We start from the raw sequence: 18,482 nt of genomic DNA, 5'->3' as shown, positions 1-18,482 counted from the left end.
TATATCATTTTATTTAAAATAATGTTACAATTTATTACTCTACATGACATTTTCAAACCTGTTTTTTTTTCCTTTTTACATTGGTTAGTAAACCTTTATTATTTTTTTAGGATATAAAACTTTCCATTTTGTGTTTCAGTATCTGTTGTTAATTAATGTCTTTAGTTTGATGAGTAAATGCAAACACTGCTTGACTTCCGTAGTTTGACTGGATGAATAGTTAGCTCCCACTTCCCCATATACCCTCCCCACACACAAGTTGACAGTGGCAACTTTAGCATACGATGATTTCCCACAGCTTAAAACAATTTGCTGAAATAAATTAAAGTTTTCAGTTAGAGAAAGAGTGCATTTTTATCCAACGGCCATTTTTTTTCCTTTTTCTTTTTTTGTAAGCAATAATTTACAAGTTATGCTGAAAAACGAAGACAAACGAGGTCTAGATTTGAATGTTGCTGCCTACTTGCCATGGAACAGAAAAAAGCCCTGCTCTGCCCGAAACATAACGTACAAAAACAGATACATACGCAAAGGCTAACACTCATAAAACAGCACTTAACACCCATCTCCACGTTAGTCATTTAATAACGTCCAGCTCCGATGTAAAGCACGTGGTCACGACCTTGGGGCGGGCGTGGCGAGTGAGCGTTTGGCGTCTATAAAACAGCGTTTAGCTCAGGCTCGTAAATGCAGTGGCTGAGTCAACAGGATTGAGCTGTTCTCAGCTGAGCACACTGACCTCGTAACACCGCAAACCAAATACAGAGGGGGCGTGTTTCCGGATACATTCTAGCCCAGGTGGGAGGAACGCCTCCCGGCGGTTCTCTTACAGCTTCTGCCTCACGCCAGTCACACGTTGGCGTCGGCGTATGTTGACAGCGCCGATGGCGTCATCGCGCTGAGCAAAGGATGAGTCACACAGACGCCTGTGTGTTCAGACTCCTGTTACCATGACGATGAACCCCCCCACGACCATGACACCTCACTCCTATCCAATTGTGTGTGTGTGTGTGTGTGTGTTCCCCACAAAGAGAGCTTACATACAGTAGAGCTAAGGTCTAGAGCTGTACAGCAAAGTCTGTCAAACGTTATTTCACAAAGACACGGCCCCATAAACATGAAAGAGCGCCGGCGTGATGATGCCAGGGCGGGTGACTCAAGTCTGATGACGGGGTTGAAATCAGACCCAGCATGCTCTGCTGTTGCGGAGCTGCCACAGCAACCGCATATCGAGCCTGATGGGAAGCCAACCACACACAAACACACACACACGTTCCCGCACGCAGGTGCGCACACTCTCCGACAATAACGCACGCCTCGTCCCTAGCACCAACTATGCTCATAGCATCCTTCTGGAGATTAGGCCATTACTCTGGCCGTCGGAAAGGCACGGGCATCTCTTCGGCCTCTCTCCACGGACATCTATAAGGCTCCAACAGACATGGTGGAGACATGTTACATTCAGAGAACCAGGCAGCCGTGCTCAGAGCCACGTCAACAGGACCTGTCACACTTCTGGTCGTGACAGTTAAGGGGGGAGGAGACGGGGTGTGGGTGGAGAGTGGGGGGGGTAATGGAGGACAGGAAGCAGGATAGAGGAGTGCATGGGGTAGAGAGGACGGGGTGGGGTACGCAGTGTGGGGGAAGCCAACGGAGCTGTTAAGGGTTAAGGGCCTGTGTGAGCGTTGGCGCGAGGCGAGTAAATATTTACGCTCCGTCTCCTTCTGTCCAAACTGCCGCCCTCGCGGCCCTGTCCTGTCAGCTGTCCCCCGCCACGCTCCGCCTTCTCTCCAATACTGAGGGAAACGCCAACACACACACACACACACGCACACGCACGCCGGCTGACAATCTAATACTGTTCCCTCTTGGGTTCGATGAGGTGCAACGAGGGGCCGCAGGACAAGCAGCACCACTCTACCTGCTCTGTATGCGGACCACCCGCGCTTTAACACTCTCCCCTGTACTCTATATAACAAACACACACACGCACCATCTGTCCCCCTGACTCGGTTAATAGACAAACCGCAGAGCAGTACTCAAGAGGGTGAGCTACACAGCCCAGGGGAGAAGTCACACAGCCCGCTCAATACTGGGAAACACTGCACACTGCTGCCCTCTGCTGGCCGCGCAGGGAAGTGCGCTGCCTTGTGCACACAACAGCGACAGCCTGTCCCCCTCACTGACCGTGGCGTCTAGTTCCTCTCACTGACCATGGCGTCTAGTTCCTCTCACTGACCGTGGCGTCTAGTTCCTCTCACTGACCATGGCGTCTAGTTCCTCGGGAGGGCAAACCCAGAGTGACAGCTAAGATAGAAAAACGTTCCATTCCTGACCGATCCATTGAAATGCACATTTCAAAGGGCGGTGTTTTCTAAAAATGAGGGTGTTGTTGTTGAGACATCATTCCTGACTAGCGCATGTTAGATTGGTTAGACGATGTGAAAACTCGACACGGGACAATCAGCCACAATGTCCCCGTTATGCCTCTGCTAGACTAATAGAAAAGAATTAGGTTTTAGCTCTTATATTAATCGAACACTATAAGCAGGTATCCAAATGATAACACAGCCGTAATCATGAACAAATATTCCCCCCTCAAATATTCCCAGTCTTCTATGCTTTAGGTGAACCAAGTCGTTTGTTTCGAAAGCCTTGGACAGAGAAAACAATCTTTCTGATAATGTCCAGCATCAGTGAAAACCACGCTCTCTTTCTCTCCCTCTCCCCCATTTTCTCCGCCAGTGAAAGTCAACCCACCTCTCTCTCCCTCCCTCCCTCCCTCTCTCTCTCGTTCTCCAGCATCTCATATCATAGTTCAGCAGACCAGAGGCACGTTGACGCGTCGGCCGGAGCCCATGGCGTCGCAGAACCGGCCGTCACAATCAGGTTCGCAGAAGTCGGCTTGCTGCCGGGTGCTTGGCAGGCTTGCTCGCTGCGTCAAGGCGCTCCCTTTGTCCAATGGCGTCGCAGGCTGCCGTAAAACTGACCAATCAATCGCGCTGCATTGTTCTGTGTCCTAAACCGGTGGGGTTGCTGAACTCTGCTAGCAGTGTCCCGCCCCCCGTCAAGAGAGGTGATGCATGGAGGAAAAAGGTTCTAGGCCGTCCTATGAACATCTAGTGAATGACGTTAATGTTCAGTTTAGCTTGTTCTCTTGTTTCTCCTGCGTTGTTCTCCTGGCTGTGTGTGGCCCTGCGTTGGAGTGCGTCTCCAGATGGGGTTCCAGTTGTTGACTTTTTGTTGTTGTTGTTGACCGGACCGCAGCCTCAGTCGGTTCTGGGATGGTTTAGCGGATGGCGCTGTCTTGGGGTCTGTAGTGGCTGTGATGGCATGAGTGGACCCAGTCCTATGGTTCTGGCTGATGGGAGGTCTTAGGAGGTGGCGATCTCGCCCCCTAGATGGCGCCATCCCTTCGGTGTCTCCAGAGGGGGGAGGTACTCTGGAACGGGTGAGACGGACCAACATAAGCAAACAAAATGGGTATCGTCTTTCTTCTCTACACTTCTAACGTTGCTCAATAGAAACAGGAGAACTTCTCCATTGCCACTGTGAAGAATAGATCCACTCTACACTCTACCTGCCAGGCCTGGGCTGTTCCGTGTGCCTCTGTCTTTCTCACAGTACTGGATCTCCTGGAGGCCAAATGCCTCTCATTCTCTCTCTCTCATTCTCTCTCTCTCTCGGTCTCTCTCTCATTTCCTCTCTCTACCCACATATCTATGGTGGGTGTCTGGAGAGAGACACGTGCTTGTGCTATAACACATGGTTGTTCTTCCCTGCTGGTACATCCACCTGTCCAAGTGCTCTCCCCTTCAGTAGCCCTGGGAGATGATTAACTACGTTCTACTGTCACACAGCTATGTGTGTGTGTGTGTGTATATGTGTGTGTGTGTGTCGTGGGCAGAACTGCTCACAATACACTACTTCTTTATTGGACCCAAGGGCAATTGGAACGGAAATTGTAAAACTGTCCGAACAGTAAAATGTTTGTAGTCAAGCTGCTGTGGTGTGAGAGTACAGCCGATTAATAAACCTGATGAATCGCTAATGTCCTCTTTTTTCCTCCTACACACGAGGGAGATAAGCCATCTTTTTTTTCTAGGTATTTCTGTTTGTGGACGGCCTTTAGGAAGTTCGCCGGCAGTAAAAGGTACCGTTGTCGCTGCAGTTTTTGTTGTCTTTATCAGAGGCTTCCTCCTCGACCTGGAACAGAGAGAGAGCAGGTTAGGGTGGAGCGATAAGAACGGCCATTTTGTAAATTGTAACTTTTTTTTTTTTCTTAAGCAAGCTATTGTTGTCTGGGCTAATGGATGAGATAGAATGTGCCGGAGAATGCGTGTTTACTGTGGAGAGGAAGGGGTGTGGTCCTTACCTGTTTCCTCCACTTGAGCTCACAGAAGACCCTCTCAAAGCACTCGTGCATGTAGTTGAACTGGGACGACAACACACACACACGCACACGCACACGCACACACACACGCACACACACACACACACAAATAAAGATAAATTACGTGATAATTAGACCAAACAAATCCACACCCTCATAACTTCCCTGTGTTACTCTTTCCTACAACAGTGTGTGCTTTGTGAGTAGCTTCTGTGTGTACGCGTCGCTGGGATATGCAGCAGTGTGAGTGAACCGGAGACTTGGTGCTTGAAGTTGGGACCTACGTATGGAGTGAAGATCTTGACCCAGCGAGGTTTCTTCTCGCCCCGGGCGTACTCGAAGCAGAAGGCCATGCCCTCCTCGTCAGTGTCCCAGCGCTGCATCTCGCCCCACTCAAACGCTATCACCTGGTTCTGAGAGGGGTCAGAGAACATCAGGACATATAGCCATGATATATATAATGATATATATACACACACACACACACACAGGCTCACACGGGCTCACACACACACACGGCCTCACACACACACACGGGCTCACACACACACACGCTCATACGCGCTCACACACACGCTCACGCGGGAGCACACTACAAACACAGGTACACAGACACTCACATCCTCAGTCTTTCGCTCTCTCTCTCTCTCACACACACACTGAAAACGTGCACCGACACACACCCCCTCTGTTTCTCTCTCTCTGACACACACACACTTCTCTCTCTCTCTCTCTCTGACACACACACACACACTTCTCTCTCTCTCTCTCTCTGACACACACACACACACTTCTCTCTCTCTCTCTCTCTCTCTCTCTCTCTCTCAGACACACGTGTGCACCTCCAGAGTGCCGTCCTCGGTGCAGGCGTGCAGCTTGAAGTGGTTGATGCTGATGGCGGTGATGACGTGGCCCTTCCTTCGGGAGTCACAGGAGCAGTGGGGGAACAGGACCTCGTTGTAGCCTTCGCAGGAACGCAGCAGGCTCAGGTACTGTGGGGGGGGGGGGGGAAACACAGATTGAGAAGGAAAAACAGATTGCTGTCAATGGCCCAGGCAGGTAAATCACACCCCACAGAGCTGTGTCAGCTGCTGTTTTATTCTCACTGTACACAAAATAACTGTAGACCAGCAGTGATCCAGGAACGGAACGTAGTAAAACTCGAAAATACTGCTTTCGTCAGCCTCCTGCGTGAAGATAAAGGCCCATCTGTCTACTTCTCTGAGATAGAGAGGTTGGCACAGTGGTGTAACCGACACCATCAGCTCCTGAATATGCCCAGCCCTCAGATATGTGTATGACGTACTGGAGCACTGTGACCCCTGCTACTTGTTTTTATAGAAGACTTTATCGACGATGACTGGGATGTACAGTCGGTTTACACTTGCTCTAGACACAATGTACTTGTTGCGTTTCGCTTTGAATAAAAGCGTCTGCCGAATGACTTAAATGTAGACCTGATTAAGAATCAACAGCTTGAGATTGCGTCTAGACAGAGACTAGAGGAGGAGGGACCCACCATGGCCATCTTCCTCTGCTCCGCCAGCTTCTGCAGCTGGTAGGACTTGTCTTCTGTCTTCATGAATCCCTTCTTTACGTCATCCAATGCCTTCACAGAGGGAAAGACCGAGAGAGAGATGAAGAGAGATGAAAGAGAGAGAGAGAGAGATGAAAGAGAGAGAGAAAGACAAACAGAAGGAGACATATATGTGCGACATTAGGTTGTGTGTCCACCGACAAGCTGTATTTTAGAGCTGGCGCTGTTTTCTCGTTGTTTACAATGGGTAATGAGCTCTAGGGCGCTATAGAGACGAGAGCTGTGTTCCAAGCGCTTTGTAGCGCTATAGCGCCATGAGCTCTAGGCTTTATTTCGGTTGAAAAAAGTTGAACTTTTTCGGCTAGAGTGCAGGCTGTAAAAGGCTGTTGTGATGAGGACAACGGTCGGTTTTTGACTAAACTCCAGAGACAGCGAACGCTAGCACTAGCTAACATTAGCTAGCTATCTTAACATGGCTTAAATTAATCTGCAGTCTGCACAAACACGACCCTCGTTGCTAATGTAGGTGTAAAACATCGGTAGCCTAGCCAGCTCTAAACTCCGGCTCTAGTGCGCTCTAAGAAGCTGTAAGCTTGGCGCTGTTCATCTACAGTACATATAGCTCGCCGGTGGACACGCACCCTTACTCTTCATGCTGAGACTGAAAGGCAGAGAAAAGGAGGAAGACTCTATTGGTGGCACCGGGGGGGGTCTAACAGTGCTGATGCAGATGCCATAGCCGCACCATATGGTACGCTGTGGCACCTGGCACCGGGTGGGAGGCGGCAGCAGTAGGTCTAAAGCCCGGGTCCGCGTACAACAGCGGCTACCAGAAGCCATTTTTAGAACGTCTGTCGCTAGTCTTTCCGTGAGATTTGACACGTCGAGAAGGGATGGGTATCATTAGAATTTTATTGATACCGCCGGTATCAATACCGATATTACTTATCGATACCGATACTTATCGATACTCTTATCGATACTACTCTACCACTTTGGGACTCATACACTGCCTGGGTCGATAGGACTTTCCGTCTCAGTTGGCCTTCATTTACATAGTGGACTGTCACTGTAATATAGTAATCCTGTGTGATGCTACTTTTTACACATTGGCAAGCTCACCTATGGTCATCTCCACACAGCAGGGGTGCAAAATACGTCGATCGACCAGTAGATGGCAGAGGCTATGCTGGTAGATCTCGAGCCATTAAAAAAGAAAAGCCATAAAAAAGGCGACTTGATGACGCGCGTTGAAGTTGTGTGTGCGGAAGCAAGCAGTCACATCACCTCTCTTGTTGAAAGACTTTTTCTTCCTGCTCCTTTGTAGATTATAAGTGTGACCTTTGGTACTGCACTTTGAGTATTTTAATGATTCAATAATGTGTGGGCTGATTGCATCATTGTTTAGGCTTGTAGGTGTAACTGATGGCTGAAAGTTGTCTAGTAAAATCAACCAGAACATTGAAAAAGGTCAGGATTATGCAACCCTGGCTGATCCATTCAGTGCAAGTCAGCAGAGTGTATTGTGTCGTGTGTTTGAGTCATTTAAGTACCCACATGGGGAACACGGAGAGGATCAGGAAGAGCTTCTCCCCACAAGCCATCCGGCTCCTGAATGACCTTCGCCCCCCTCCATATATAGCATGTACATAATCCATCCAGACATTTATCTATCACAGCTTAATTTTATACTTATAATACTTATGTGTTCATTTGTAATAGTACATTTTAAAATGTAAAAAGAGTTTATCTGTAGCATAGTCTTGGAGCCGGCAGTACCATTTCACTGTGACTGTACACCGTACGTTACATGTGACGAATAAAGACATCTTGAATGGAGAAGTAGGCTAAAGACACTGTTCTGACAACTAGCTGACTGTTACCGGTTAAGATTGTGCAAGGCATATATACAGCAAAGTTAACATTCCACTTCCAGTGTGAAGTAAATGATAGCTTGACTAATAAATATATTCTTTGATTTATGTATGTTATTTCGGCTGTATGTTTTTATTTTTAATGGGTTTTCATCAATGGCATTCTTTTTAAGATAAGATATTACTTTAATGACACGTGAATTAAAACCTAGCCAATGTTAAAGGAGTAGTAAAGGGAAAAATCATGTTTAGCCCTGCTTTAAGGTTACTTATGATCATATACAATGGTTCAGATCAAAAAGTTGACAAAACTAGCACTTTTGAGAAAGTTGATAATTGCTCTACCACCGTTTAGGTCATACAATGGATGTGGGTGGGCACCGTGAAAAATCATTTTATGAAATGAACGTGTTAAACACCGATAGCAGCACCGTTTGTCAATGAGTTCATCGATATTTCGGTACTGACCCAATGACGTACTGGTACCAAAAAATAACGGTTCCCGATAACCATCCCTAACATCGAGTCTCGCAAATGGCAGCGTCGGCGACTTCCGACGTCGCAAACCCGGCGGTCGCACAAAACTGAAAAATGTTGTACCCTAAATGGAAATCTCATTCAAAAAACGTCTCGACTGTGGTAGAGTGCGTGAACCGGGCTTTAGGTGTAGCGGGGGGCTACAGCACGCCGGGGGGGCGCGGCGCCCAGACGCCGTACCTGGTGGAAGCAGTAGTGGACGGCCAGGGGGTTGTCCCTGAGGAGCTCCTCCTCCTGGGAGCTGAACAGCCACTTGCGGAGCGCCAAGCAGGTCCCCGGCACCGCAGACGTGTAGTTCTGCACATACAGCTTGTGGGGGAACTCGTTGGGGGCCAGCTTCCTCACTGTGGAAGGAGATAGGAAGAGGGCGGGATGGAGGAGGAGGGCGAGAAAGAGAGGGAGGAAATGAGGAGGGAAAGGAGGGGGGCAGAGAGGGAGACGGGGTGAGGGGGGATGGAAGGAGGGGAGGAGAATTGCTACTTAGAGCATACACCACAGAACCCTTCTCCTCTCACACAGATGGATGGATCCGCTGCTTACCAAAGGAGTGGTTGATCACTTCAAAAAGGGCAAAGTAGCTGGCCATGATGCTGTCCATCCCAACCTTCATCACCAGGGCCTGGAGGAGGGGGAGGAGGACACAGAACGCCAGTGATGAAGAGCATCGTCATACGACAACGGAGCCCACGAGCTGAGCTGCATATCAAAAGATCACATCTTATTTCTCTCAACTCATTACTGTGAGATCAGAGCATAAGGAACGCTGTGGTCAAGTGTTCTTCTCATGGGTTGTACAGAAAAGACATCGACATAGAAAAGAGAATGTGCTACTGGCGGTACCTGGTAAACCTGGTCTGTGGTGGCGTTCTTGCGTACTCGGACAGAGATGGTGGTCTTGTCCGGCAGAGCTATCCGCAACTCCACGTCTGTGACGCCATTGTAGTTCTGCAGAACATGGCAACCGGGCGTAAAAACGAAGTGTGTGTGCACATCAGAAAGGGGGTTACACTCGTGTGTGTGTGTGTGTGTGTGTGTGTCAGCATGGGTATTGTGAGAGTGTGTGTGTGTGTTTGTGGTAAGCACTGGTTTATGAGAAGAGAGCAGCACGGTGTGGAAACCACACGCAGACCACAGACACTCACCTCATCTGATTCAGACAGGAATTCCTGCATGATGTCACTCTCCCCAATCACCCGCACTGAACACACTAGAGAGAGAGAGAGAGAGAGAGAGAGAGAGAGAGAGAGAGAGAGAGAGAGAGAGAGAGAGAGAGAGAGAGAAAACGGGCGCTCACAATGCATCTTCCGCAGCAAATTCCACAAATGGCTGTTCTTTCTGGCGAACATCGCTGTAATACTGCGAAATGTTGTCCTTCTCACTTCTTCAAATAGATTTATGGTTGTGGTGCCTTATCTCTCTCTCTTATCTCTAGCGAGCTGACTAGCAACTTCCTCAACTCTGCATCTGCACGTCACGGACAGAGCTAACGCTTCTCCCCCCTCTTCCTCCTGTCTCGCTCCCCCCCCCCCCCCCCCCCGCTGTCTAACCCCACCCCCTTCCCTGCCCCCCTTTCCCGGTGTCTCCTGGTCTCTCACCTCTCTCCAGGTACTCCTCCAGGCCCCTGACCCCCACCCCCCCTCTCCTCCCCTGGTCTCTCACCTCTCTCCAGGTACTCCTCCAGACCCCTGACCCCCACCCCCCCTCTCCTCCCCTGGTCTCTAACCTCTCTCCAGGTACTCCTCCAGGCCCCGGCGCCGGGCGTCCAGCTGCTGCTCAGACAGGGAGAAGGGCCACTTCCCGGGCAGCTTGGGGAAGGTGTGCGTGGCAAACTCCCTCTTCAGGTTCTGGTGCAGGATGGCAAACTCCCGGTAGCGCTTGGCGCACAGCTGCCGGCCTGACATGTACACGTTGTACACCTGGGGGGGGGGGGGGGGGGGGGGTGACAGAGACGAGAAGGAGATATCCATTACAGCACAGGACAGAGGGAGGAAGGAGAGAGAGAGAGAGAGGGAGAGGAGGAGGAGTGTGACAGTAACCCCCCCTCCGAGCGCTGCACTCACCACAAACCTCTCGGCGTGCTGCTCCACATGCTTGTACGTGGGCACGGAGATGGGCACGGCCTGCTTGTCGCTGTAGTCGTAGCTGAGCAGGGCAGAGCTCTCCTCGCCCGCCTCCAGCCCGTCCGCCTCCTGGGGCGGCACGGCCAGCACGGCCAGAACCAGCTCCCTCTCCCCGGCCCGGATCAGGTCCACCACCTGCTTGTGGGTGGCCCCCTCCACGCTCACCCCGTTGCTGGAGAGAAGAGCAGGGGGAGTAGAGAGAGAGAGAGAGAGAGAGAGAGGGGGGGGGGGGGTAGAATGAGAGGACGATTGGCACGTGTTCCCTTCTCCGCTGTTGAAATGTACCCTGTCCGCCTCACTATTGTCACTGAGCTCTCCTGTCATCATGCTGTGTGTGTGTGTGTGTGCGCGTCTCTCTTTCTACTGTATCCTGCTGTGAGTGTAGTCTTCGCCTCCCTCCCCCTCACTGTAGCCGCCGGACGGCAGCGACATCAGGTGTCTCTCTCTGCCGGAGAACCAGGGAGACAGGAGGGGAGGGAGGTCAGAGGAGGGGACAGCCCGCCCGCCATGGCCTGTAACGCCCCGTTTCCATCATCATTTATTCATCTTACTGATGCCAAACATTAGAGTGAGACAAACAAGAGGCGGAGAAAGGGGAGACGCGTCTGGCAGCGAAAGAGATCCACCCCGAGGCATCGTTACTGAGGGCTGAATGGGGACTTTCCCTGCTTGGATTGAGGGATAGACTGGGAGGAAGAGAAAGGTGGAGGTATCCCTCCTCAGCAGCACAGCTCTGGTCTCACTGTCATCCTTCTGCCCAAGCGGTTCATTGAGATATCTGTCGAACTACAGCCTAATGGATTTAGACGGCCTGCTTGCCACCAAAGGACATTGAAAGAAATAACACTGACAGTCAATGAAAACAACTTGGGCCCCTATAGGCCTAATACTGTACAATCAATACTTATATAGCTACAGCTGACTGCAGCCAACTAGTGATATGGATCGCATGACTGCCCAGGCCAAGTGTAGTCAATCTATCAACTCATTTAGATAAAAGCCAATTATCCAACACCAGTGAAACGAACCTGGTTCAACCTGGTCAGCGACTAAGTTCCTTCTTGATTTCAAACTTCTTGAGAAGCTTGGAGCAGCCATGCTGGTTAATGTGTCACATGAAAAACAACAGGTCATATGACCCACATGCGAGAACACAGGCCAGGGTAAAACCCATGTGATGCCTCGACAAGTTTGCTCAATCTTAGTCCCTCTTGTGTTCCTCTTTCCAAGACAGTGTGTCCTTACACACTGACTTAGGCCAGCTAGTCTAGCATGTACAGCCCAAGGCAATCTCCAAGTACCCTGATTCCTGTCACAATTCTAATTAAACTAATGAAACTGGAACAGGATAGCCTAGGGATTCTGCAGTTTCTGACTAAAACCAAGTCCAAAACAATAGTCCCCTGTTGCAATACCTGTAAGGTCATACCGTATAAACAAGTGTGCTGCTAGTGCACATATAGCCAAGGCTAAACCTCCTTAGTTTGAACCCTCCTGAACTGTACCAGGGTTGGGGTAGGAAAAGTTCATTCTCTCTCCTGGAAGCTTGATTAAAATAGGCTTTTCCTGGCATGAGCTGTTGGCCTTGCCAAAACACAAAGCACTTTTGTACCAACTAGTCTCAAGGGTCTCACTCTGCCCATCAACCCCACCCAGACAAACTAACTCTGCCCATCAACCCCACCCAGACAAACTCACTCTGCCCATCAACCCCACCCAGACAAACTCACTCTGCCCATCAACCCCACCCAGACAAACTCACTCTGCCCATCAACCCCACCCAGACAAACTCACTCTGCCCATCAACCCCACCCAGACAAACTCACTCTGCCCATCAACCCCACCCAGACAAACTCACTCTGCCCATCAACCCCACCCAGACAAACTCACTCTGCCCATCAACCCCACCCAGACAAACTCACTCTCTCACACACGCGCGCGCGCATATGCACAAAGAGGGCATTGAAAATGAGAGAGGGGCAATACCAGAAAACGTGATTGACTTCAATAAACACACTGACTATTAAAAAGTAACTTTCGATATTGTACAGTAAACCACACAATAACTGCTGAGTGAGTGTGATGAATTGGACTTGTTGATGGACATAGTTTTGTCACTCACGCGATGCCTTTCAGTTTTAGATTGTATTTGCAGGCCCTATCTGACATTTCATCCTACAAACTAGCTAGCTGCCCATGCTAATGACTGCTAATGACAACAACATTGTGACACGTATCAGCTGCTCAAGAGATTAGCTAGCTAAAGATCGCTAGCTTAGAGCTCACTGCGCAAATCGCTATGCTAGCTAGTTAGCTGAAAGTTAGCTGGCTCACTTGCTCATGAATGAGTAACGTTAGCCGCCACCTCAGTCATATTTTAGCTAGCCGACGCATGCGAGCATAGGTTGATGTATACTGGTCACAGATAAGCAAACATTGTGCAATTGATTAGCTAGGTCTGTCTAGCTAGACCTATCTATCGAGCATTGGCTAATTAGCGTTGGCTAGCTTGGTGTCACACATTCAAATAGATCGGCTAACGTTCGCTAGCTAGCTATATAACTCTAGAGCTAGGCTAACGTTGATTAGCATGCAAGGTAGCAAGTTCGCTTGCAAGCCAATACAGTAGCTAGCTAATGCCAGGTGACTTACACTTCAAGGATCCTGTCACCCTTTGATATGCCAGCTCTGTCCGCTGCCCCGCCGGGCAAAACAGCACTGACATGCTGAAGAGGGGCGTACAATTCCCCATTGATGCTCCGCAGTTGCCCTCCTTCGCTAACTTGGCCACGGACGTTGAATCCATAACCCGATTCCGACTTGATAATCCTCACTACCCTTGGACCTGACGTCACCGTGGTGGCATTCTGGCCTGCGGTACCGACTACCGAACCAACACCGGGTCCAATACGAGATGCCGAAGGGAGAGCCGACCGAATTTCATCGCCTTCAACATCCGCCATCTTCTACTCGAAACCCTACCCCCTCCAGGCTCCGGTCCGTGTCTAGCAGATTCAAAACAACACCGAGTAGCCTGCGTTCTCAGACGAGCTCCTCCAGACCGACTCAGTGAGCCCGCCCCTCCATCGCATCACGGGACCCCGCTTTCCCCTTTCGCCCCTGACATAACACTACCGAAGAGTGTCTCTCCTCTGCGCTGAGCCGAGCCTGAGAGCGGTAACTACTCCTTTTTGGCCTTTGGTGATGATTGTTTACAGTGCAGTGAAGTCTGCTGTCATAAGCACAAACCCATCAGCACACTCTCCTGCCTGTTATGTAAGTGAGCTCCTCGATGTGGAAGTCAACTCAAAGTCTAGGTACAAAAGTCAAAGTCAGAGGCTCTACTTGTGCATACCCTATACTTGGCTTACTTGTGAACAAGGCTACAATTTAGGCTATAAAGTTGGCCATTGTCTGTTGTCCCTAATTGTAAAATATGGGTCAATGTCTGTCGTCCCTAATTCTAGGCTACATATAGCTTATCACTCTCCAGAAAATGAGGTAAGTTGACTGTAGGCATACATAGGACCTACTACAAAGCTATTCTTCATCAGAGTTTGGGGACCATGGCATCTGTTCACACTCACAAACAACTTTTTGGGGTCATTGAATGGACAGCTCTTTTGGAGGTGATGTGCAATGTTCTGGTAAATTGTTAATCAGGATAAAAGCATCCTAGGCCAGCATTTAAGTTTAATATGACCAAACATCGGCCTGTAGCCTGGCAATGATTGAGTCGTGATGCTAAGTGTTTACCTCTTTGATGATGTGACTGATGAGATACATTTACTGATATGGAAGTTTAGAAATCAAACTTATTTCATAATGCCTTATAACTAAAGGCATTATGAAAAGAAAGCGTGAGAAGAAAGCACAACTGTGCCAGTGTCCCCCTAGGTCTATGGTGTCCCTGTCTAGGGAGGAAGACAACGCACAACAAGCCCACACAATGAATAAAAGACACCAGCTCGATTTACTATTCTACCTTCTCTTTATTGTTTTATGAAAGGGCCTCTGTTGCCGCCCCCCCCCCCCCCCACAATTGAGGTCTCCTGCAGTTCTCTTCAATGGCAAACAGGTGGCGGTGGTGCTCTATTTCTTACTGATGAAGAAATCGTTGCACATTACTGTGAGGCAGGACACCAGGATGACGTATTCCTTGAAATCAACAGTGTTGTCTTTGTTGGAATCCAGGTCCTTGAAGATTTTGTCCACAGCTGCCTTGTCACTGGCTTTCTATGAAGCGGGATGAGTTCAGGCAGCGGCAAGGTGGTTGGACAACAAGAAAGCAGGTCATGATTCGGGATATGACCATTCAGTTACAGTGCAGGCTATGTGTTTTTGATTGTCCCACTATTTATCATGTCAAATTCATTTCAATTCAGTGTGGATTTCTAGGTTTTCACTCAATTGTTGCTGGTTGACTTGTAATATATGCACTCACCCCCAGCATCTCCCCCAGCTCTGCCTGGAGCAGGTCTTTCAGCTCGGCCTTGCTGAGCGTCAGCTTGTCCCCCTCCTTCCCAGAGTACTTATGGAAGGAGGTGATGAGGAGAGACATAGCTTTCTGGATATTAGACATGGTGACTGATTTGAAGGGGACAGAGAGAGAGAGAAAGAGAGAGAAAGAAAGAGAGAGAGAGAGAGGAGAAGAGATCCGATATTAGAAACACTAGAAGTTCCTCCTGCAGAGAAGCATAGGACCAAGAAAGGATTTTCTAAGAGACATGACATTATTCATCTGCATCCATCATTATTTTGCGGGAAATTATTAGAAAATCTGTTCAAATTCAATTCATTGACCAATTCCCTCTCACTCACAGTGAAGACACTCACACACTCACTCACTCACTCACTCACTCACTCACTCACTCACTCACTCACTCACTCACTCACTCACTCAGACACACACACACACACACACACACACACACACACACACACACACACACACACACACTTGTTTACTCCATAGCTTTTGTCTCTCTCTGTTTTTCTTCTCTGTATTTTCCATGGAGCTGAATATAAATAAACCTGTGGTTTCCACAGAGTCCTCTGCTCTCTAACCCAGGCTCCAGGGCACGTCCCACAGGTACTGCTATGGCAACAGCCCTCTCTCAGGTGATTATGCCTGGTCCAGGTATTGAGATAGGTACAAGTCCTGTCCTGTGCAAAATAACAACTCCCATAGAGAGACAGGGCTAGTAATGCTCCATGTGGGATTCTCCTATGTCTGTCTGTGTCTCCCTGAGTGTGCATGTGGTCCTGCGTTAGTAGGGGCGGGGAACTGCCAGGGGGCAGAATTGCCAGTGGTGTACTGGCCAGAGTGAGGAGATGAAATTAGAAGTAATAGAACTCTTAGTTCTTGCTATTAATGCTTTTCTCAGAGACCATATAGCAAGACTACAACTACAGGCTAACACATAGTAGTTGTAAATGTTGAATTGTAGTACAATTCAAAGTCTGCAATCTAATGAAGAGATGCCAAAGTGATGCTATCCATTTTTTTGGCATCATAAAAAAAACTAAACAGAAGAGTCAAATCCAAATATCACTTACTCACTGAGCTTCAAGGTGGAAAATATAACTTCAAGAGACAATAGATGTGATGCGAAATCATTCATAATCAAAGGTTCTTGACTAGAACAATTTAAAATATTGATCTCTAACAGTATTACATGGAACAACACTGAAGGAAGTTAGTTTAAACATGAGGCAGCAGAGTTATGCATGTCAAAGTCTACTCACCAAGAGGTTGTGGAAGTGAGGCAGCAAGTCAAAGTCAATGATAGAGTCAGTAACAGAGAGAAGGATGTAATCTCTGTTTTATACTTAACCACACCCTTCACCCCTCCCTCTACCTCTCATCTTTCAGTCTCTCTCTCTCTCTCTCTCTCTCTCATGCTCTCTCTCTCTTATGCACCCTCTCACGGTCTTTCTCTCATGCAACATCTCTCTGTCTGTCTCCCCCCTTTCTCTCATGCATCATCTCTCTTTCTCTCTCCCTTTCATCTCTCTCTTTCTAGCTGGACACACCCCTCTTTTAACTCCATTCATTGTTCTTTATCACATTATTTATAAACCATAAATTCTCTTTTTATTTGAATATACTGATTTAATTACATGTATGATGGGTCTTCTTGTCCATCCATGGGAATACATGGTGATTTATGTATGATGTTTGCTATTACATTTGTTTGTGACTGTCATGGAGTATAATTTAGATCACTTCAGCACTTCTTTAAAAATGTCCCAAAATTTTGCTTTCACATGTATTGTTTCATAACTGGACACACCATCATCTAGCCTTGTTTTGTGACTAAGCAGTGATTGGGTTGGAGAATGATAAAGTATTGTATTTGTTTGCTGTATAGTGAGGTATTGTACATTATGTCAACAATATTTTTGTAAATGGGTTCACACACACACACACACACACGCACACGCACACACACACAAGTGAGGTATTGTACATTATGTCAAAATTATTTTTGTAAATGCGTTCACACACGCACACACACAAATTATACTGTCAGATGGTGTCCCGTGCTTTTTCTTGCTGTGAGCATTTGTGATTGTGATCAAAGATTGTCTTGAAGAAAGAGAGTGAGAGAGAGAGAGAAAGAAAGAACAGTTTTGTAGAGGCCTGCAGAATTTTTCCACACTTTCAGTTCCTGAACATTGTCCCAGGGTTTGTGCATCATTGAGCTTTTTGTGGGGTAACTAGGCATGGTTCCCCTTCAACTGCTCTCAATGAACGTGGCTGAGTGAGAAAGATGCTCACGTGTGCATAGGCTTTGATAGGTTCGGCTGGTCCTCATTGACTCACTTGGTAAACCTGTGTGTGTTCCGTGTGTTAGTGTGTGCGTGTGTGTGTGTGTGTGTGTGTGTGTGTGTGTGTGTGTACGGATCCTCTCTTCCTCCGCAGGATATAGTTCAGAATTTGGTGGTTGGAGTTGTGAGTCATAGTCCAGACCACGAGCTGGTGAGTCAGACACGAGCCTGGTCTTCCCCTCCACCATGGAAACACTGGAGCCATGGTAGCACTACATGTATATACTGTTTATTGTGTGTGTGTGTGTGTGTGTGTGTGTGTGTGTGTGTGTGTGTGTGTGTGTGTGTGTGTGTTTGTGTGTATACACTCTATGGACAACATTGGGCTGTTGGGCCACCTACACATTACACCTACAGAAGCTTTTATGACATCCCATTCTAAACTCATAGGCATTAATATGGAGTTGGTTCCCCCTTTGCAGCTATAACAGCTTCCACTCTTCTGGGAAGGCTTTCTACAATATTTTGGAGTGTGTCTATGGGAACTTTTGCCCAATCATCCAGAAGAGCATTTGTGAGGTCAGACATTGATGTTGGACGAGAGGGTCTAGCTCGCAATCTCCATAGTTCATCCCAAAGGTGTTCGATGGGGTTGAGGCCAGGGCTCTGTGTGAGCCAGTCAAGTTCTTCCACACCAACCTCATCCAACCATGCTGAAGCATTAACATTCCCCTTCACTGGAACTGAGGGGCCTAGGCCAACCCCAGAAAAACTACCCCAGACCATTATCCCTCCTCCACCAAACTGTACAGTTGGCACAGTGCAGTCAGGCAGGTAACGTTCTCCTGGCATTCACTAAACCCAGACCTGTCCATCAGATTTCCAGATAGAGAAGCAATGATGTTGGACAATGTCTGTGTGATGTTGGACAATGTCTCCCACCCTCTTCACAACACTCTGGTCAGGCAGAGGAGCACCTATAGCTGCCACCGTCAGACTGCTCAATGCATCCCCTCACTGGCTGGACACCATGGACCTGAGGCAGCTCGGAGAGAGATAGGACGGCCTGCTCTGGTGCCAGTCATTTTCTCGTCTTTGGTCTTTCTCGTCTATTAGTTAATTAGCTAGGTTATTGTTAGACACAATGGGAATAGCTGGGATCATTGTGAATAGTTGGCAACTTACTGTTTCACAGATTTTTTAAATATTTTTTACTGATTATTAGATTCCTTGTATAATTTGTGTAT

General features: G+C 48.3%; 2 protein-coding genes across 2 annotated transcripts; both read right to left on the bottom strand.

Moving 5' to 3' along the window:
* On the bottom strand, nt 1–13,640 carry snx27a (sorting nexin 27a). Its single transcript, XM_084455269.1, has 13 exons — nt 13,114–13,640; nt 10,402–10,633; nt 10,065–10,257; nt 9,484–9,548; nt 9,182–9,286; nt 8,882–8,960; nt 8,522–8,685; nt 5,913–6,002; nt 5,236–5,385; nt 4,678–4,806; nt 4,376–4,435; nt 4,158–4,206; nt 1–3,442 (listed from the first exon to the last, which is right to left on the bottom strand). Exons 1-13 carry the CDS (start codon nt 13,422–13,424, stop codon nt 3,375–3,377), a joined length of 1,695 nt encoding a protein of 564 aa, XP_084311395.1. The 5' UTR covers nt 13,425–13,640; the 3' UTR covers nt 1–3,374.
* Nucleotides 13,641–14,553: 913 nt separating this feature from the next.
* Nucleotides 14,554–15,043, bottom strand: LOC311323120 (ictacalcin-like; the record flags this gene model as incomplete). The annotated part of the gene is made up of 2 exons (XM_084455281.1): nt 14,554–14,697; nt 14,906–15,043. 2 exons carry the CDS (start codon nt 15,041–15,043, stop codon nt 14,554–14,556), a joined length of 282 nt encoding a protein of 93 aa, XP_084311407.1.
* Nucleotides 15,044–18,482: the final 3,439 nt, after the last annotated feature.

This window comes from Borostomias antarcticus (assembly GCF_949987555.1).
Source record: "Borostomias antarcticus genome assembly, chromosome: 21".
In the NCBI taxonomy this organism is placed as follows: domain Eukaryota; kingdom Metazoa; phylum Chordata; class Actinopteri; order Stomiiformes; family Stomiidae; genus Borostomias; species Borostomias antarcticus.
Note: the sequence above shows the minus strand (reverse complement) of the source record. Positions and strands in the feature narration are given on the sequence as shown.